Source organism: Salmo salar, chromosome ssa05 (genome assembly GCF_905237065.1).
Source record: "Salmo salar chromosome ssa05, Ssal_v3.1, whole genome shotgun sequence".
In the NCBI taxonomy this organism is placed as follows: Eukaryota; Metazoa; Chordata; class Actinopteri; order Salmoniformes; family Salmonidae; genus Salmo; species Salmo salar.
The window spans coordinates 42,575,574-42,597,963 of record NC_059446.1 but is presented as its reverse complement, the minus strand read 5'-3'; the positions used below and the strand labels follow the sequence as shown (position 1 = coordinate 42,597,963).

General features: G+C 44.0%; 1 protein-coding gene across 1 annotated transcript in view; it reads left to right on the top strand.

The window, feature by feature from the left end:
• LOC106604937 (kelch-like protein 3) overlaps nucleotides 1-22,390 on the top strand; it is a 36,594-nt gene that overhangs the window by 11,558 nt on the left and 2,646 nt on the right. Inside the window, exons 4-16 of the mRNA XM_014200086.2 lie at nucleotides 1,890-2,012; nucleotides 3,311-3,417; nucleotides 3,628-3,749; nucleotides 4,978-5,140; nucleotides 6,799-6,908; nucleotides 7,561-7,677; nucleotides 7,912-8,061; nucleotides 8,212-8,329; nucleotides 16,834-17,031; nucleotides 17,360-17,461; nucleotides 17,702-17,830; nucleotides 21,882-22,022; nucleotides 22,136-22,279. Of these exons, the coding sequence (XP_014055561.1) occupies nucleotides 1,890-2,012; nucleotides 3,311-3,417; nucleotides 3,628-3,749; nucleotides 4,978-5,140; nucleotides 6,799-6,908; nucleotides 7,561-7,677; nucleotides 7,912-8,061; nucleotides 8,212-8,329; nucleotides 16,834-17,031; nucleotides 17,360-17,461; nucleotides 17,702-17,830; nucleotides 21,882-22,022; nucleotides 22,136-22,279 (1,724 nt within the window). The remainder of the gene's footprint in view (nucleotides 1-1,889; nucleotides 2,013-3,310; nucleotides 3,418-3,627; nucleotides 3,750-4,977; nucleotides 5,141-6,798; nucleotides 6,909-7,560; nucleotides 7,678-7,911; nucleotides 8,062-8,211; nucleotides 8,330-16,833; nucleotides 17,032-17,359; nucleotides 17,462-17,701; nucleotides 17,831-21,881; nucleotides 22,023-22,135; nucleotides 22,280-22,390) is intronic.

The window sequence follows — 22,390 nt, the reverse complement described above, 5'->3', positions numbered from 1 at the left end:
TTTGTCAATAAGGGTAACACATACTTATTATATCGTGGTACTAGTAACCAAGTCATAGCTAAAGATAACAGACAAATTACTACCTTGCTAGCTAGGTAACTATTTAACGACCAACACTTCAGCTGCTAGTAACGTTACTGTACTCTCTGTGTTAGCACACAGCACAGGCGTTAGCCACCTAGAAACTGTAGCCACTGTACTGAAGCATACGTTACTATACGTTGTCCTTTAAAATATATTTTGTTCAGTTGTTGAGCAGTGAGAACCCAGAATTGTGTTTTGAAATTACAGTTGTATTTTGTTAATGCTATCTTTGTACAAGTTGGGGTAACGATAGTTGACTTAACTCCATGGTGAAGGAAGTTTCTGATGACTAGCTCCGACCACATCGATTCGCCCAAAGTCAATACTTCAAAAAATGTAAATTATGAATCAACTACCGTGTACATAGGTTTGTGCTCTGTAGTTGTGAGCCTTTTTGTTTGCTGAAATCTATACTTTCTCAATAAACCTTAAACAAATACAACTACCGACTGTTTCTTCGTTGAGATTTAATTGGAATTTGCGCGGAGTTGCCATTTTACAGCAATGAGCAAACAGTCGGTGGGTGTATTTGATTCACGTTTATTGAAAAGTGTGGATTTCGGGAAACAAAGAAAGGAACACAACTACAGAGTACAAACATAGGTAGGCGTTTTACACACATGCATACATACATACATACATACTACCGGTCAAAAGTTTTAAGACACCTTTTCATTCATTTGTACTATCTTCTACAATGTAGAATAATAGTGAAGACATCAAAACTATGAAATAACACATATGGAATCATGTATTAACCTAAAAAGTGTTATACAAATAAAAATATATTTTATATTTGAGATTCTTCAAATAGCCACCTTTTGCCTCAACTGGCAGCTTCATTAAATAGTACCTGCAAAACACCAGTCTCAACATCAACAGTGAAGAGGTCTACTCCGGGATGCTAGCCTTCTAGGCAGAGTTGCAAAGAAAAAGCCATATCTCAGACTGGCCAATAAAAGATTAAGATAGGTTAAAGAACACAGACAGAGGAACTCTGCCTAGATGGCCAGCATCCCGGAGTCGTCTCTTCACTGTTGACGTTGAAACTGGTGTTTTGCGGGTACTATTTAATGAAGCTGCTAGTTGTACAAGATCTTCAGTTTCTTGGAAATTTCTCACATGAAATAGCCTTAAATTCTCAGAACAGGAATAGACTGACGAGTTTCAGAAGGTACTTTGTTTCTGGCCATTTTGAGCCTGTAATGGAACCCACAAATGCTGATGCTCCAGATACTGAACTAGTCTAAAGAAGGCCAGTTTTATTGCTTCTTTAATCAACAGTTTTCAGCTGTGCTAACATAATTGCAGAAGGATTTTCTAATGATCAATTAGCCTATTAAAATGATAAACTTGGATTAGCTAACACAACGTGTCATTGGAACACATGGTTGCTGATAATGGGCCTCTATGCCTATGTAGATATTACATTAAAAATCAGCCGTTTCCAGCTACAATAGTCATTTACAACATTAACAATGTCTACACTGTATTTCTGATCAATTTGATGTCATTTTAATGGACATAAAATGTGCTTTTCTTTCAAAAACAAGGACATTTCTAAGTGACCCCAAACTTTTGAACGGTGGTGTGTGTGTGTGTGTGTGTGTGTGTGTGTGTGTGTGTGTGTGTGTTGAATTTGGGCAAATCGATGTAGTCGGAGCTAGGTTCCACAAAGCCAGGTCTCTGCTACACTCCTTCACCATGGTGTGGAGTTTAGTCTGCTAGGTTTATGACTGAGGTTAATAATCTTTGAGCTATCCTAGCTAGGTAAGTTTATTTATGTCCAGTTTATCCCTGACCAGTCAAGAATCTAGTGTCCAGCAGCCGACCTGTGACTCCGAGGAGGATGCAGTGGATGCAGGGATGCACACCTTCAACCACACCCATATGAGAAAGGCTTTTCAGCTGATGAATGACTTAAGGAGGTGGGTTGCTTTCACCCTTGCCAGGACACATGTCGAGTAAATTTCTTAAATACACTAAAGTCTGGAAATAGACCTCTCTAATCCTCTTCAAGCCAGAATGTTGAATACATTTAGATTTGATACCGTGTGAGCGGATAGCGCTGTTGGCTAGAGCACACCTATAGCCTACATGATGATATTATTATGGACAAAAAAGCGAGAATTTTTATTTGTCAAATGGCAGCCAAGCATCGATGGTCATGTCACCAGAAAAATACCCTCAATAGTTATTGGAAAGGAGCATCAAGCTCATCACCTTGCACTTTCACCACCCTGCGAAGTTCATCATAACTTATTTCATCTTCAAGTTTTAATGTCACATGCAAAAGTACAGTGAAAAGCTTTTCTTGCAAGCTCTAAAACCAACAATGAAGTAATCATAATTTATTTCATCTGTAGCCTAAGAAACTGCATGCTTTCCTTCCCAATGAGTCATAGTGGGAGGACCACACAGCATGTCATTGCGTGACTACAAGTTTACTTTGATATGATGGTTATTATATCAATATTTGCTCATAAAAGCGCTTCCACCTACATTTCCCACCTTCTCTAGCATATTTTGTTTTACACATTGTATGTGTCCATCAGGCTTGTCATGACATTTTTGAACTGACATGTACTTTACTCGCATAAAAAGGTTGGATGGAAACCTGGTTAGTGAGTAGTGACAAAGACATTGTTAAAACCGACCCACCGAACTCCCACTTTATTTAACTAGGCAAGTCAGTTAAGAACAAATTCTTATTTACAATGACGGCCAAACCCGGACGATGCTGGGCCAATTGTGCGCCGCACTATGGGACTCCCAATCATGGCTGGATGTTGTTGGGGTGGGATTGGCGTGGGGTCTTATCTGTTTCTAAGTACAGAATCGATTTCAGAACAATTTGAGATGGTGGGTGTCATGGCTGAAATTACATGGAACGACCCCCCCTGCATTGCAAAGCGTGGTGTTCTTTTGTTTTTATCTAGTTCCATAGTATCCCCTTTTTCCATCATTGAAAATAAACCATGTAAGTTGTCGATAATATAACCCAGATAATATAACTCATTATACACATTAATAGCCTACACATTATACATAACAGCTTATTGTTGGCACCGAGTAGCCTACTGTGCAGTTACCTAATACAATGCCCTTGGCATGCAGTGGGAGCATTTATACATCCAGTTGACAGTTCTTAAGAAATCATCAGTATGATGATTGTTGAAAATACTGTTCATCAACAGCCAACCTTTCGGATCTTTTGTGTTTACAGTAAGAAAATGCTGTGCGACGTTCTGTTGGTGGCGGGAAACATAGAGGTGCCAGCTCACAAGTTGGTGCTAGCCTCCTGCAGCCCCTACTTCTGTGCCATGTTCACAGGTATTATTACACTTCATATAGTTCAAGGTAAATACTGTAGTGTATACATTTGTGTGTATAGATTACATTTGTCATCATTGTGAAAGTAATGGGTCAAGTGAAAAATGTTGTGAAAGTGAGGCCCGCTTTATTGCAACAGTGAGATGATTGTTTGTCTTGTCACATAAAACCTTCTCAAGTGGTTTCTCTCACTGTGTGTGTGGTGGACAGGGGACATGAGTGAGAGCAAAGCCCAGCAGGTGGAGATCAGGGATGTGGATGGCCAGACACTTAGGAAGCTGGTGGACTATATCTATACAGCTGAGATTGAAGTAACAGAGAACAACGTTCAGGTGAGCTACAGCGTCCCTATCTGTGTCTCAACCAAGTTGAACTGAGTACAGCATTGGTTTCCATGGATCCTTTCATGTTGCTTTGGTATTCCTTGATTGGACTCTTCAAATTTACTGGCTGTTTAAGTGGCATAGAATTGTCTCCACCTACCCGGGCCTTTCCCTTTCTCCTGCGTTGACAGTCTGCTCCTTCCTTGCTGGTGAGGCCAGGGTTTCAGCAGGCGGGGTATTTCCTGTTATTATTAGCTCAGGAAATGTGCGTGGAGCGAGGGGAAATCCTCTGTGTTTGCAACATGCCTGCTTAGATGTGTGTGTGTGTGTTTTAGAATGGCATCTAAGTCTCGTCATAAGACTGGATCATTTTTCATTGTGTGTGTGTGTGAATGTGTGTGTGTGTGTGTGTGTGGTGCTATAGTACTTTCTGTGTGGGCTCTCTCAGAATGTGTGGACCACAGCTGCAGAAAACACCCACTATAATAGTCAGCCTGTAGCTCCCTGTTCAGACCTAAGGGCAACAGGCAAAAACATGAATAATCACAGGGCTTTTCAAAGGAGAGCCTAGCTAAGTGACCTAGTTTCTATGTGTCTGCACTGCGTGGGGATGTGGGCAAATGGGAGCGCTGGGCTGCCTGTTAAAGCACACAATAGTACCAACAGACTGGCAGGATGGAGGCTAATAAACCAGAGAAGCCAAATGGCTCCTTTAGAATTGACCAACATATACCACCAGTACATATTATTCCAGTTGTCCGGTTAAAGTCTGAGAAACAGCCAGGGATGCAGAGTTCCCCTGTAATCCCTGCTGTCCTTGTTTTGTGGTTTTCCCAGTTTAAGCCCTTATCCTAGTAAATATTTGGCTGTTTCCTGCCCTTTGTCCATTCTGAGTCTGGCCTCTGTTTCGGTTGGCTTCTACTTTGGTATTAACTCTAACTCTGGAATTAAATTGGAATGAGTCTCCAAAATATTCTTCAAACCATTCAATAATATTCAAATCCTCTGAGTTCTAAATGAAAACATGGAGATTTGCTTGGCATTAGAAAAACAAGCACAATGAGATTTGTTCCCTGCTACGGTGTATTCTATTAGTTGTCCTGATGATATAGTGGACTGTGTCTTTTATGTGGCCTGCTCTCTCTTTTCTCTCTCTCCCTTTTGTGGGTTGCTTGGATGTCTGTTATGTTTATAGTGTCTCCTGTTGTGTGTTCTGACCTACGGTGTGTCTCTGTAGGTACTCCTGCCTGCAGCCAGTCTCCTGCAGCTGATGGATGTGAGGCAGGTGTGCTGTGAGTTCCTGCAGAGCCAGCTGCACTCCACCAACTGTCTGGGCATCCGAGCCTTTGCTGACCTCCACACATGCACACAGCTCCTCAACCAGTCCCATGCCTATGCTGGTGAGTGGACTCCCACCTCACTTCTAGGATTCACTAGGCAGAGCGTGTGGGAATAGGGGAGAGGATGGAGAAACTGGCCTCTGTCTTAGTCAGAAGGCAGTTAAAAAGCAAACTGCAGAAGGGTTGTGACAAAACCAGAATCTCAATACTCGATTTTCCATGGGAAAAATGAAAACGAGGCGCAGACCAAACTCTTTGGATCTTCAAAAACCTGCTTTATGTCAAATATTGTGTGCTGTAGCTTGAAAACTAAACAAATGTAACTCTAGATGACAACATAATGATGTTTGTTTCCGCTTCAGGTTTTCTTTCAGGTTTTCTTTCCTTGCCATACTTCTTTTATTGTATTGTGATACTGGTTTTGTCATAACCCTATCCTGTATAAAGTTGCATTTATGATAGGCGGCCCGCCCAAGGATTACAGTGGTAGAAAGTAGCCTAAGTCTTTTTTCCGGTCACCTAAGTCCAAATGGTCATTTATTATAATTTCAAAATATATATTTTCGGGATGGAAAAACAGTTTCAGAGGACTCAAAAGACTAAAACCAGATATTTGTATTTTTTACATTTTATTTCACCTTTATTTAACCAGGTAGGCTAGTTGAGAACAAGTTCTCATTTGCAACTGCGACCTGGCCAAGATAAAGCAAAGCAGTTCGACACATACAACAACACAGAGTTATACATGGAATAAACAAACATACAATCAATAATACAGTAGAAAAATCTATATACAGCATGTGCAAATGAGGAAGGATAAGAGAGGTAAGGCAATAAATAGGCCATGGTGGCGAAGTAGTTACAATATAGCAATTAAACACTGGAATGGTAGGGTGTGCGGAAGATGAATGTGCAAGTAGAGATACTGGGGTGCAAAGGAGCAAGATTAAATAAATACAGTATGGGGATGTGGTAGATTGGATGGGCTATTTACAGATTAGCTATGTACAGGTGCAGTGATCTGTGAGATGATGGACCTATATATATATATATATATATTTAAAAAAAAATAATATAATCTTTGAGAACCAACAATCACCAAAATAAAAGCTAGACAGGGAGAACTGAAAATTCCAAAAACAATTAATTTAGCAGTATTCATTTTGTTATTATGTTTGAGCAGAAGAACATGGCAAAATGCATAGAATTGCAGGAAACTACCTTTAAAACTGCAACATTTTCTCTCGGCTGCATGGCAAAATGGGTAGCATTGTAGAAAATTCGCTTTAAAACTGCAAGTCGCTTTAAAACTGCTAAATACATTCTCAGCTCCATGGAGAAATTTGTGGAAATTTGTGGGCTCTAAAATGTTTGCCAACCGCGCTCATTGCCATGCCCCCCTACCACGCCCCCTGTCACACCCACTACCACACTCATTTTTTATCCAGAAAAAAAACTGTGGAAGTTCTTGATTAAGACTGCTGTTAGAAGATATTACCCTTGTCCTGTTTTGCATGGACATTCTTCTGCCAAAGCCCAGTATCCCAGCTAGCTGTCAAGACTGAGTATATCAAATTTGACCTGACATTGTGGAGACATGGTAAACTACTGGAGCTTGCTGGCCATATGCAGATGACCTTTGTTATTTCTCAGGGGTGTAACGTTCTGTGAGAAGCCTAGTTGTGTTGCTTAACCATGTGCTTGTGTATGTTTAACAGAGCAGCATTTCTCAGAGGTGATGCTGGGAGAGGAGTTCATGGGCCTGTCTCTACAGCAGGTGTGCAGTCTAATCTCCAGCGACAAACTCACCGTGTCCACAGAGGAGAAGGTCAGCCACCAGAACATCCCAAACTTCCCTCTGCTTCTGTTCTGTTCAGTCACACACTGCAGGCTCCTATGCTAACCTATCCTATGAAGAGTACTTCACTTCCAATTACTATGCAAGACAAGTGCATTCCAGGAACTCCACTCTCTGTGCTATGAATTAGCTCAGTAGAGCTCTGGCTCTCAAGCTCTCTCCTCCTGGTCTTATTCAGACGACACTCACCATAACAACAGACTCCTCATGACTCACTCCTGCTGTAGTAGAGGACAGCCATGTCACAAACAGCCTGATCCCCGTCCCAGAGTGACTTACCACAGAGGGAGAGAGAGCTGCTGCTGCCAGTGCTGACCAACCCACTCCAGGCCTCATGCTCCACTTGCTAATGTGCTTACAAAGCAAAGCCAACCCACATGTACACACCAACATGACACCAGCCCTGTTTCTAATGTCTCTGCCCCCGTCTCCTGTCTCTTCAATCATGGTTCTGATCCTATCTATATTCAGGGAGCGGAGCAGGTTGGATGAGCTAGAGAGAGAGAAATATGGCAGATGGCTGTCTGTCTGTGTGTTCAGATAGAGGGGAGTCACAGCACCGGTTAGATCCAGTTCTTGTCCTCCCCCATAAATGTAATTAACTCTGTGTTCTCTCTCTCAGGTGTTTGAGGCCATGGTTGCGTGGATAAAACACAACAAGGAAGCTCGTCTGGAGCACATGCCAAAGCTGATGGAGCACGTTCGTTTGCCACTACTGTCCAGAGATTACCTGGTGCAGGTGGGTCACACTCATCACCACCATTCATCATGTTTTTTCACGTAGCATTAATAATGAATCAAGCTCCCAAATTCTCCAGCATAGAAATCATACTGTGAGATGTGAAAACCTGTGTATATATTTTATTCCAGATGGTGAACTTGAAACAAGCACAATATGTACAATATTTTCATGTGGCTCTATTGTGCTCCTGTCTGCACTTTGTGTGCTCACTGTGCTGTGTCCGTGGAGTAGATAGTGGAGGAGGAGGCCTTGATCAAAAACAACAACATCTGCAAGGACTTCCTGATAGAGGCCATGAAGTACCACCTCCTGCCCTCTGATCAGCGCCACCTGATCAAGACTGACCGTACACGCCCACGCACGCCTATCAGCCTGCCCAAGGTCAGACAACACACATATGCACGCACGCGCGCATGCACACACACACACGTACAGACACACACACACCGTTATTTATACCTTGAGACTGTTACATGTAGCTAAATAGGAGCCCTCTTGTTGTGTGTTTATGTGCGTGTGTGTGTGTGTTAGGTGATGATAGTGGTGGGTGGCCAGGCTCCTAAAGCCATCCGCAGTGTGGAGTGCTATGACTTCAAGGAGGACCGCTGGTACCAGGTTGCTGACCTGCCATCCAGACGCTGTCGAGCAGGTAAACACACTCTGGTCTCTACTACCTCTGAAATCACACACTCCCCTCTGACTTTTCTCTTCTGCTGGGGAAACCTAAAAGCCTTTTAATGCAAGGCTATTCAACTATTGTATTATGGGGGCCAGATTGGAAGAAGGTTATTTACAGGGACATTTTCTACATGAGATTACTCTTCCTAAAACCGGTATAAACACAATGCATTATAATTATGGATTATAATCTTATAAAGAATGTTTGTTTAAATTAAATAAAAATTCACTTAGAGTGAATTTAAAGTGCTTTAAGATTAGCCTAATTCAGTGCATCAAATTGTTTAAATAATGGAACACATTTGTACTTATAACACAGTTGACCTGCATCACATGAATAATTTTTTACTTTCCTGTTTTACATACATAGCTTCATATTTTGTTTTCATTTACACATAGAAACCTTGTATGCACAGCATATCTCAGTTGACTAGTTTTTGCGGAGAAGACTCTCCCTGCGCATCAGTAGAGAACAGGTCCCTGTAACAAACTGCACCAGCTCAATGGGGACTTCAACTCATCAAATCTCATTGCATAGTCAGCTTTCAGTTTATCTAAAAACTTTGACATTGGTCTGTACTGATGATGACTGAATATAGTTGCGCAGTGTAGAGAAATTTAGTGTTTTTTGGGGGCTAAAATCAGAGGAGAAAATAGCCACTTTATTTAGAAAATAAATCCGTTATTCAATCATGTGAATAACTGTTTTATCTCTACCCTGTAGTCCCAAATTAAGTCCATTCAATTGAATGAAGATGTCACTGAAAAAAACCATCTGATACGAACTCCTCATCAATCATTTGCTAGATATGTGTTGGCTTTCTTGTGGCGGCAATCATGGAGAAAAGCAACTATCTCCTCCCTAAGCTCACATTTTTTTTTTTTTTTTTTTATTCAAATTTTGTTGAACTAGGCAAGTCAGTTAAGAACAAATAATTTTTTACGACGGCCTACCCCGGCCAAACCCGGATGACGCTGGGCCAATTGTGCGCCGCCCTATGGGACTCCCAATCACGGCCGGATGTGATACAGCCTGGTTAGGCTGCTCTCTTGAGAGCATTATTACCCTTTGATGCAAGAAACCACTTTTTTCCCCACCGTAGAGCGAAACATTGATAGTGTTAACTAATGGGAAAAACTGTAGAACGTTGAATGAAGTTCAATCTCATACTTTTCTGCGCAGGCTCATATTTCTTCTGTGCGGCAATCCGAGGGGAGATGAGCGCGCGCCCGCAGTTTAGAGGGAACATTGGCCATAACTGAGTCCATAGTGTTTTTGAACTCGCTGCTGATTTAAGTGCAAAGCACGTTCTGGTGTATCAGGCAGTGTAGTGATCTCATCTGTGGTGAAAGAGCAGATAGGCGGGCAGACAGACCCTGTACCCCTGTTAGCAGTTCTAATTGGCTGTAACTGCTATGTTGGATGATATTGATTGATAGCACTTAATGGGCGGGACTACAGGAAAACGAAGGTTACGTATGTAATTACGGTTATGTGAGCTATTAGATCACTCCAATATGGTATCCTTCAGGATACATTCTGAAGGATACATTCTGATTAAGAATTTCAGATTAGTCACATGTACCGGGTAGTGCTGTGGCTGGCCCCTTAAACAGCTGCCGCCGCACTACTCCCACCTCGTGTCCTTTTCTAGATGCCGTAGATCACCGACAAGAGGATTAGAGTGATCCAATAGCTCGCATATCTGTGGTTAGATATGTAACCTTCGTTATGTAGCACTATATTGGATCACTCCAATCTGGTATCACAATACCATATTAATCGGTGAACTAGGCATGGCCAGACGAGCGAAATCCCGTAGGACTGAGCTCAGGGCAGTCATGGTTGCTGTGTGCCTCTATCCCCCTCCAGCGAAGTGGAGGCAACACTCAACACGTCCATCCCGACCTGGTTGCGGCAACAACATTGACTTGATAGGCATACAGCACTTTTGCTAGGTACTATCTGGCCAAATACACTCTGAAAGTAGATGACGCTCGACCCGCATCAAGCAGTGATTGTAAAAAGTGTAAAACCGTTTGTACATCACACGACTCGAGGGTAACATTATGACCCTCACACCAAGTACAGAATATGCCCCACCGCATTTGATATGACGCGTTGGTGGAGGAAGCCCTGGCATTCTGCAACTTGTTAACCACTTTGTCCTGAATGCTTAGACTTTCCCATTTACGCCTCTCAGGGGCCAAGCCCAAAGCTGGAGGCTGCGTGCGTCTGGATGCCAGAGGGTCCCTCGAGCCTGAGAGAGGGACCTCAGCGGCAGCTGCCATTGGGTCCCAGAGAGGAGGGACAACAGGAGGCTGAACCATGGTCGTCTCGGGAGCATCTTGAACTTGAGCTCCTTTAAACATTTGTTGAGGCCGCGCAGATCCAGGATCGTCCGAAAGCTGCCATCCTTTTTCGGCACTATGAAATACGTGGAGTAGAACCCACTTAACCGTTCTAGTGGCTCTACCTTCCTGATTGTGTTCTTGCTCAGAAGTGAGGCTATCTCCAGCCGGAGTGCCTCCTTTCTCACCCCGTCTTCCACGAGGTGACCCAGATGCCCCTGTAGGAGGGAGTTTGTATCCCCCCAGGACTGTGCCCAGTACCCAGGGAGACTCCACCTGAATCTCCCAGTTTGCCCTTTTGGGCCTGGGAGAGACGGCCGAGACCGACCGACAGCACCTCAGGAGGGGTGCCAGGGCCCATCCTTCTTAACCGCGTGCCGCTGCTTGTAAGGGTGGTCACGACACCTGTCCTTGTGCTGTCGGGGTGTAAAACACTTGTTCCCATTTCCCTGCCCCTGCTGTCTCGGTGGGGGAGGAGGGTGGCCAAGAAGTTGCTGGAGCCCTCGGGACATCCTGCCCTGTCTTCCAGCTCCTCCGAGGGGCGGTGGCAGTAGGGTGCCCAGTTACCAAGAACTCCTGCAAAGTCTCTGTCTTTACACACTTTTGTAGTCTGCTGGATGACGTTGTTGACCCCTGGTCTAAAGGTGGAACCTGGCGTGAAGGGGAGCTCCAATAATGTTTTCTGAACTGGCAGTGGCAGTTTAGACTCTGTCAGCCAAAGATGGCGGTGTGAAGTCATCACTGAAGCCAAAGCCTTGCCGTTGGCACATGCCATGTCTGACTGGAGCATAGTGAGTAGCCTTGACACCTCTGTGACCTCCTTAAGCTCATCACGAACCCCTGGGATGCGAGTGATCAGCAGGGCGAGGTATGATTGCAGCATCGTAGCCGCGTTTACGAGGTGCACCATGATGGAGAGGGTACCGAAAGTGCTTTGCAACCGTTTATCGCTTACTCTTTCTGGTCCTGGTTTGAGGCAAGGCACCTTGCCAATGATCTCCTTGTCAGGGAGGATGGGGATAAGGAGGTGCTCAGATGGTGCTTCTTACAGCTTGATATCAAGGGCGATAGCCACTCTTGCTAAAAGCTCCCGTGTTGCGGGAGAGCGAGGGCATCGTCGCTGTCATCAACCCCCCCGTAAAGCATTCACTTCCTCCCGCAGTCTTTTCGCCTGACGTTTGAGGCAGATCAACTCCTCAGCCGTACTAAGTTTGGAAGGGGGCCCCCAAAGTGGCCGAAGGGGTGCTGCCGCGACAACTCATCACCCCAGAGGGTAGGGGTGGGTAGGACTGTACTGGGGCCCTCATCCCCTCCAGGTGTGCTAAGAGCATGTGTTCTCCAAAAGAGGCGCAGATACTGTTGGGTTCTCTAACCACTCTCCGTGCGTGATCTAACCCAAGACGGGTCATGCAGGCAGAGTGTGCTTCCCCCGCAGGCAGGGGTACCCCACATCTCTCACAATGAAACACAATAATAGTTATTTCGTTTCTCTGTGAAAGTGAAGCCAACAGTGGGATATTACTATGTCTCTATACTGCGCAATACTGTAAAAGTCAGATACTATAGACCTACAGTACCAGCCTTAGTGTATGAGACTATCTGAAGGAGAGGAGAAGTGAACAGGGTATGAGCTGCCTGATCGTGGGAGGAGGGGCAGAGCACATGAACTCACACACGTTAGCTCAATCTTCGGAAAGTATTCAGACCCCTTGGCTTTTTCCACATTTTATTACGTTACAGCCTAATTCTAAAATGTATTAAATAAATGTTTTGCCTGATCAATCTACACACAATACCCCATAATGACAAAGCGAAAACAGGTTTTAGATTTTATTTAATTTATTAATTATATTAATTAATTTTAATTAATTTTATTAATTTTATTTATTATAGGTATTCAGACCCTTTGCTATGAGACTCGAAATTGAGCTCAGGTGCATCCTGTTTCCATTGATAATCCTTGAGGTGTTTCAACAACTTGATTGGAGTCAACCTGTGGTAAATTCAATTGTTTGGACATGATTTGGAAAGGCACACACCTGTCCCACAGTTGAGAGTGCACATCAGAGCAACAACCAAGCGATGAGGTCAAAGGAATTGTCCTTGGGGCTCAGAGACAGGATTGTGTCGAGGCACAGATCTGGGGAAGGGTACCAAAACATTTCTGCAGCATTGAAGGTCCCCAAGAACACAGTGGCCTCCATCATTATTAAATGAAAGATGTTTGGAACCACATACACTCTTCCTAGAGCTGGTCGCCTGGCCAAACTGAGCAATCGAGGGAGAAGGGCCTTGGTCAGGGAGGTGACCAAGAACCCGGTGGTCACTCTGACAGAGCTCCAGAGTTCCTCTGTGGAGATGAGAGAACTTTCCAGAAGGACAACGATCTTTGTAGCACTCTACCAATCAGGGCTTTATGGTAGCGTGGCCAGACGGAAGCTACTCCTCAGTAAAAGGCACATGACAGCCTGCTTGGAGATTTCCAAAAGGCTCTTAAAGGACTCTGACCATGAGAAACAAGATTCTCTGGTCTGATGAAACCAAGATTGAACTCTTTGGCCTGAAAGGCAAGGGTCAAGTCTGGACGAAACCTGGCACCATCCCCACGGTGAAGCATGGTGGTGGCAGCATCATGCTGTGGGGATATTTTTCAGCTGCAGGGATTTGGGAGACTAGTCAGGATCGAGGGAAAGATGAACGGAGCGAAGTACAGAGAGATCCTTGATGAAACTCTGCTCCAGAGCACTCAGAACCTCAGACTGGGGTGCAGGTTCATCTTCCAACAGGACAACGACCCTAAGCACACAGTCACGACAATTCAGGATTGGCTTCGGGACAAGTCTTTGAATGTCCTTGAGTGGCCCAGCCAGAGCCCAGACGTGACCTCGATTGAACATATCTGGAGAGACCTGAAAATAGCTGTGCAGCGACGCTCCCCATCCCAACTTGAGCTTGAGAGGATCTGCAGAGAAGAATGTGAGAAACTCCCCAAATACAGGTGTGCCAAGCTTGTAGCGTCATACCCAAGAAGACTCGAGGCTGTAATCGCTGCCAAAGGTGCTTCAACAAAGTACTGAGTAAAGGGTCTGAATTCTTGTGTTAATGTGATATTTCAGTTTAGAATATTTTATATATTTTCAAAAGTTTATAAAAATCTATTTTTGCTTTGGTATCGTGTGTAGATTGAGGGAAAATGTTTTAATCAATTTTAGAATAATGTAATGTAACAAAATGTGGAAAAAGTCAAGGGGTCTGAATACTTTCCGGATGCACTGTACGTGTGAGTCGGCTGTAACTCACGCCACGTTATAGTTTATTCTACTATACGTGGGGGTGTTGTCAGGATGTAAAGAGTGTGCTTAGTCCTGCGGTGGTCTCCTCTTGTTAAGCTAGCTACTGCATAGTTCATTCACCGTGGAACACACAAGAGTCTAGGCAAGATGGCTGCTCCCTGTGAGGGAGAAGTGTGGTGCACCTAGGGACACGTGACTCATTCTCCGGGGAGAACTGCAAGCCCGCCAGAGCGAAACATACACAGACTCCCAATCCTGCGTGGTTAGGTGTGGTCCCCAAGCCCGAAGGCACCACCGGGAGGCTTCCGGTGGACAGACAAGACACAGAAAACTAGGACAAACCCTCAGCTCCGCAATACTGATTGACCAAACCGAGTATCGCCCAGGTTGGTACAGTGGTTGCTCCACTAAAAGTTGTGCAATTATGCTGTGGGATTTAGAGTTCATTTGTGGTTTAGTACGGTACCCTGTGTCACCACTTCATTGGTCCAGACCAGCGCAAGGGGGAGTTAGAGCACTGATTATGCTTTTGGGTCCTACTGTGTCACTAACTGACAAGGAATGGGTGACATAAACCTAAATAGAAACTGGTAATTGTGCACGACTTCAGTATTACTTAGTTAAACTGTTGTTACACTAAGGTTTTTATTATTTTATTTTGTTAGGATTATTTTGCTCTTACTATAGTAGTGTAGGCCACTCCTGACCGGTCACGTTGTACAGCTCCTGAGTCGCGCAACGGTCTAAGACACTACATAGCAGTGCAAGCTGTGTTGCTACAGATGCTGGTTCAATACCCGTGCCGTCCTCGACTGGGAGACCGATGAGATGACTGTAGGTTTTTGGTTTCTGTCCCTCTAAAAACAGAAATAAATAATTATAAATAACAAACTGGCTTTATTTACAAGTTAGTAACAATGTCTCAGCCCATGTTCAAGAATGGCCTTTTTCTCGCTCATTTTACGTTATTTGAAAATGAAATCAGCTCCAAAATATTGTTATTTTTTTAAACAAAGCGATTTATTATCATTAATTTAGAACGATATAAAATCCCATTGGATATTCTCACAGCTATATTATTAACCCTGTTATTAGCAGGACAATATATATTGGTCATGGATCACGAGTGGCACACAATGGGATTGCCTTGCAGTTCTCCAGCTGTATCAGGGGGCACAGGATGGGGGCAGGGGGCACGGGATGGGCCGCAGAGCCGCGCCCATGGGGAAGGGAGGAGGAGGAAGGGGGGGTGATGGACCCCCCACACCGCCACACAGAGCAACACTTTAAGAGGCATTGCACTAATAATGGAGCTGACTAGAGAAACGTTCCCGCTGTTCTTTTCTTAGTACCGGTCTGCACGTTCGAACTAAAACAATGTAACTAATAATGGCATTTTTATGCTTTCGTTAATAAGATAATTATAAAAATACTCTTTCAAAATGCTAATGTTTATTTAGTGGATCCATAACAAATTACTATGGGAATAAATATCACTGAATTACAGAAATATCCTCCAATGCTCTAAATATATTATTGGCAGAGAGACGTCATCATTTTTCAATATGCTGTAGGCCTACCGTAGGCGACTTGAGTCTCACTAGTGTTGCGTAATGTGCTGTAGGTCTTATTTATTTAAAGAGCATATTGAAGTTAGAAGCAATAAGATTTGAAGCAATAGCCTACAATTATTCTTTGCACCGTTATGCGCTGCTCTGAGACAAGCATGGGGACTGGTCTTGATAAATAAATTCGATTTTTATTTTCACTGAATCTCTGTTTTGGGTATTGGCTAGACTTGAATTGGGATATTATAGTGTAATCTTTATTTAACTAGGCAAGTCAGTTAAGAACAAATTCTTATTTACAGGGCAGCCTATTCCTTCCTCCCTGTCGGAGAATTGAACCCCGTTCTCCCGCATGCCCACATGATACGAGGATTCTTTAGCTAAATAGCCCAGTACTGTACTCCCCAGCCGTCACGTTGTACAGCGCCATATTTTCCGTTCCATCCTAACGGAAACAGTGTTTTTTTTTTTTTTTTTCTTGGAAAAGAAACACCATAATATTAATCAAATTAATTAAGCAACATTTCTTAATCAGTCCCATATACTATGTTCTTACAAAAAAAGGTTTTCAATTCTCTAGTACAGCTACTATTGAAGGCTATCAAATGCTTCTCAAAGATGCTCTCTGGTGGTCAAACTATCATTAACTAGCGTTAATGGTACCAGTGGTTCACACTTAAATAACCAAACCGAGTGGGGGAATTACAGAGCTCCCAGATGGAGAGGCTAGCTTAGCTAGCTGCTCCAAGTTATTGAATAGCTGTGGGTATACTTCTGCCCTTATACACTCTAACATAGAGCCCTTACCAAGCTAATCCTCTTTGGAATGAGCTGAGAAAAGGAAGAGGTGGGAGTAGTGCGGCGGCAGCTATTTAAGGGGGTCAGCCGCAGCACTACCCGGTTCACGGGACTAATCTGAAATTCTTACTCAGAATGTATCCTGGATACAATATTGGAGTGATCCAATGTAGTGATGCATAACAGATTCTCCCATTTGGGGAATATTGAATTAGGGCTCTTTTTGGAACTAAACATGGCCTTTTTTTCACTGATTCTTTTTATTAATGTTCAGAATTGATCAAAGGCCATTCTAAATGGATAAATGGACCGGATCTGGCCCACGGGCCGCCAGTTGAATAGGCCTGCTTTAATGTGTGCACTCATAGGCAGGGGTAAGAGATTTATGCCAATCTCTCTCTCCCTCTCTCTGCCTCCCTCTGTCTCTCTCTCTCTCTCTCTCTCACTGTCTGTCTCTCTCTCAGGTGTGGTGTTCATGGCAGGGAGGGTGTACGCGGTGGGAGGGTTCAACGGCTCGTTGCGAGTCAGGACGGTGGACGTGTATGACGGGGTGAGGGACCAGTGGACTACAGTTCCCAGCATGCAAGAGCGACGCAGCACCCTTGGGTCGGCCGTGCTGGGGGACCTGCTCTATGCCGTGGGGGGCTTCGACGGAAGCACAGGTACCCATTTTTACCCCCCCTTTGTCACCACTGTCCAAGATTTGTGTGTTTTCTAAGTGTTCCAGCAGGCCTTTGAGGGGCAGCGGAGTGTGTAACAGTGTGACTAAATGGAGCAAGGAACAGTAGTGGCTCCAGAATGAATGTCTAGATTGTATGGTTAGACACAGTGGTGATGTCACCCCAACCACATGTGATTATACTGATACGCTGGAGCAGAGAGGAGAGAGCATTAGTGTTGGGCCTCATTTCATTTGAGTATTGTGTCCTGCTTTCAGTACATTAGAGCTTTCTCCTCTCCCTTTTCCCTCCTTCCCTCCCTCCATCTCAGGCCTGTCGTCAGTGGAGGCCTACAACTACAAGACCAATGAGTGGATGTTTGTTGCTCCCATGAACACGAGACGCAGCAGCGTCGGAGTGGGAGTGGTAGATGGTAAGAGAAGAACAGTGTGTGTGTGTGTGTCAACAGTGCTATTTGTGAACTTCTCATTTTGTCTGTCTACAGTATATCAGTGTGTGTGAGTGCTTCTGTGTCTATATAGAGCTTCTGTGTGTATCTGTGCTTGTGTATTTATCAGTGGGGGTGTTGTGTTTCTGGGTGGGTGTCCATTCAGCATCTCTTTGTACGTGTTCCTTGTTGTATTCCTCAGTGGGTGTGTGTTGTGTTGCACAGGGAAGCTGTATGCGGTGGGTGGCTACGATGGGGCGTCGCGCCAGTGTCTCAGCACGGTGGAGGAGTACAACCCAGTCAGTAACCAGTGGGGCTACATGGCTGACATGAGCACCAGACGTAGCGGAGCAGGTACAGAACAGACCTCAGCATCAACAACCCTCTCTTGTCCTCCTCACAGACACAGCAGTAGCTTCTGTCTCGAGAAGTATGCAGTGCCACCTCTCAGTGGCCTACATACACACTGCACTCCACAGGAGGCAGCTCATATTAATGGTTGGAAGGGAGCGAATGGATTGACATCAAACACACGTGTTTTGATGTATTTGATACAATTCCGCTCAAGCCATTACCATGAGCCTATCCTCCCCAATTAAGGTGCCACCAACCTCCTGTGCCACACTCACATCGTCAGTGTCCAAAGAGAAAACATAAGCCATGGGAGTGTTGTGGCTTTAAGTCCAGGGAATCTATGGAATGTGTAATTTTTCCAACAATTGTTTACAGACAGATTTTTTCACTTATAATTCACTGTATCACAATTCCAGTGGGTCAGAAGTTTACATGCACAAAGTTGACTGTGCCTTCAAACAGCTTGGAAAATTCCATAAAATGATGTCACTGCTTTAGAAGCTTCTGATAGGCTAATTGACATCATTTGAATCAATTGGAGGTGTACCTGTGGATGTATTTCAAGGCCTACCTTCAAACTCAGTGCCTCTTTGCTTGACATCATGGGAAAATCAAAATAAATCAGCCAAGACCTCAGAAAAACAATTGTAGACCTCTACAAGTCTGGTTTATCATTGGGAGCAATTTCCAAACGCCTGAAGGTACCAAGTTCATCTGTACAAGCAATAGTACGCAAGTATAAACACCATGGGACCATGCATTTTTTACATTTACATTTTAGTCATTTAGCAGACGCTCTTATCCAGAGCGACTTACAGTAGTGAATGCATACATTTCATTTCATACAATTTTTTTTTTTTTTCTGTGCTGGCCCCCCGTGGGAATCGAACCCACAACCCTGGCGTTGCAAACACCATGCTCTACCAACTGAGCTACAGGGAAGGCTATGCAGCCGTCATACCACTCAGGATGGAGACGCGTTCTGTCTCCTAGAGATGAACGTACTTTGATGCGAAAAGTACGAAAAGTGCAAATCAATCCCAGAACAACAGCAAAGGACCTTGAAGAAGAGGAGGAATTCCCTGTCTTAGGTCAGTTAGAATCATCAATTTATTTTAAGAATGTGAAATGTCAGAATAATAGTAGAGTGCATGATTTATTTCAACTTCTATTTCTTTCATCACATTCCCAGTGGGTCAGAAGTTTACATACACTCAATTATTATTTGGTAGCATTGCCTTTAAGTTGTTTAACTTGGGTCAAACGTTTTTGGTAGCCTTCCACAAGCTTCCCACAATAAGTTGGGTGAATTTTGGCCCATTCCTCCTGACAGAGCTGGTGTAACTGAGTCAGGTTTGTAGGCCTCCTTGCTCGCACACACTTTTTCAGTTCTGCCCACACATTTTCTATAGGATTGAGGTCAGGGCTTTGTGATTGCCACTCCAATACCTTGACTTTGTTGTCCTTAAGCCATTTTGCCACAACTTTGGAAGTATGCTTGGGGTCATTGTCCATTTGGAAGACCCATTTGCGACCAAGCTTTAACTTCCTGACTGATGTCTTGAGATGTTGCTTCAATATATCCACAGAATTTTCCCTTCCTCATGATGCCATCTATTTTGTGAAGTGCACCAGTCCCTCCTGCAGCAACGCACCCCCACAACATGATGCTGCCAACCCCGTGCTTTACGGTTGGGATGGTGTTCTTCAGCTTGCAAACATAACGATGGTCATTATGGCCAAACAGTTCTATTTTTGTTTCATCAGACCAGAGGACATTTCTCCAAAAAGTACAATCTTTGACCGCTTGTGCAGTTGTAAACCGTGGTCTGGCTTTTTTATTGTGGTTTTGGAGCAGTGGCTTCTTCCTTGCTGAGCGGCCTTTCAGGTTATGTCGATATAGGACTCATTTTACTGTGGATATAGATACTTTTATGCCTGTTTCTTCCAACATCTTCACAAGATCCTTTGCTGTTGTTCTGGGATGTTTGCACTTTTCGCACCAAAGTATGTTCTTCTCTAGGAGACAGCTTTGCACACTCTTGGCATTCTCTCAACCCGCTTCATGAGGTAGTCACCTGGAATGCATTTCAATTAACAGATGTGCCTTGTTAAAAGTTAATTTGTAGAATTTCTTTCCTTAATGCGTTTGAACTTTTTGTGTGTGTGTGTGTGTGTGTGTGTGAGAGAGTTATAATGGGCTTCTAGACCTCAACTAACCTCACACAGTAACATTTACTGCCTACAGAGATTCCTGGAAATAGGAAATGTCTTGTAAATTATTTTCTTTTGGGATGGTAGCTATGCGTCTCTTTCTCAAGGGTGCCGTTGTGTATTTTCCCTCCCGTTCTGTTAACTTTGGTATTGTGAGAGTGTCTCTCAGTCAATGTTGTTGTTGGGAATGTGAATGAGTCTCCTGTGCTCATTGTGCAGTCTGCTCAGCCGGGCAGAGGAAGTAGCACCAACACAATGCAGCCCCTTAATTCCTGGTGATGCTGCCTGGGTTCATCTAGGACTACACTGCTAACTAACTAGCTGGCAGCAGGAGCAGTGAGGGAACAGCACAACCATATCAATACCTACAACTCATTATTGTTTTCCCTGCATGAGTATATGTTAGGGTTGAGCGATATTACAATATCGATGATAATTGACAGCCATCTTCGACGGTGACGACATCGTTATGTTCAATAAATACGTTATATAGCCTTCAGAATCCAAGAGAGGAATGTAGGCCAGATAGAGCGAAGAATTCCACCAAAGCAGCGCCAAATGTCTAGTCAGAAAATATTGTTTCTCTGTTGGATGCATGGGCATTAGGCTATAGCCTAAACATTTTAAAGCATTTTTTTTTTGTATATAACGGACACTCCTTATCTATATTGACTAGGTGTTTAATGAAAAATGTAGCCTATATTCCCTTCTCTCTCAATTCGATAGGCTATGAATATGACTGAAGGCTACACTTCATGGTTTTATGCATGGATTTCGCCCGATCAAACAATGAATCTAATGGAGTTCCATCTCAAAAAGTTATTTGGATAGCCTAAAAACACAAGGTAGCCAGGGGATGAATAATGAGAGAGGAAAAAAATATATCAGTAGCCTGTAGAAAAACCGAATGACAAGTTCAATCAAATTTAAGCTTATTAAGAAAGAAATTATCCGTGCGGGCCCGGGACAAACCCGCCATGTGAGGTTGAAAACAAAATGGTCAATAAATGATCCTCCTACTAGGCCTATCATACAAGTTACAGTTATAAACAGTAGCTTATAGCCCACATTTTCTAACCTACGAAGGTGTTGTCCTAAAGTAGTGACTTTCAAGAGTAACAAGAATGAAAGCCTCTATAGCGTCGGCTATTCTCAGTCACACCTTTTATGAGAGATAAAACGAACCATATTAGTCATTTTCCTATTATTTTATGAGGCAAATAAAGCAATTATTATCCAGTTCTGAAGAAGGTTGACTACTTCTATTCAGCCCAAGATGGAGGCCTATAACCTAGCCCACTACGGTAAGGCAGCCCGTTCCTTATCAGATAGTCACTACTCCATCAGGTGCGCCCCACACACACACACACACACACACACACACACACACACACACACACACACACACACACACACACACACACACACACACACACACACACACACACACACACACACACACCTCTGTTCTTCTCCTCCACCAGAAAGGAATGTTAGAAAAGATTTGCCAGCGCTTAGCCTCTGCCCAGGCTTTCATCATAAACTGTTGTCACGATTCGTCCAGTTGCATTCGTATGCATCACAATGTTTTATGGGTACATAAGGTTAACATCACCCAACCCTAGTATACAGCGATCTAAACCGAATGAGCACTGAAATGAGATTACTGCCATAGAGGTAGAGGGTGCTGTTCACAAGAGAACTACTGGAGCTGATACTTAGCCCCAGCTTGCTGGTTATTAATGGACTACAGTTCTGGCTGGTGAACATCTGTAGCATGTGTATGTGTTTATGTGTGATGAGATATAACTAGACGTGTGTGCGGTGGTGTTTGTAGGTGTTGGGGTGCTGAGTGGGCAGCTGTATGCGGCGGGGGGCCACGACGGGCCCCTGGTGAGGAAGAGTGTGGAGGTGTACGATCCCCCTAGTAACACCTGGAAACAAGTGTGCGACATGAACATGTGTCGGAGGAACGCCGGTAAATATCCTAACACACACACACACACTAGAGACCATGAAATGCAGAACATTTGGGCATAGTGTGTGTGTGTGTGTGTGTGTCTCTAACCTCTCCCCCCTGTGTTCGTGCAGGAGTGTGTGCCATAAACGGACTGCTGTATGTGATCGGAGGAGACGACGGCTCGTGTAACCTCTCCTCAGTGGAGTATTACAACCCTGCCACAGACAAGTGGAGCCTCATCCCCACCAACATGAGCAACGGCCGAAGCTATGCAGGTAACCTTTCACTTTTGACCTTTTCATACCCCCTATTCAAATGCTTGTCCGTGCATCCAAACTCGGGACCTTTTGGTCTGAAGAATTAAGTCCTCTGTTATCTCCCCTACA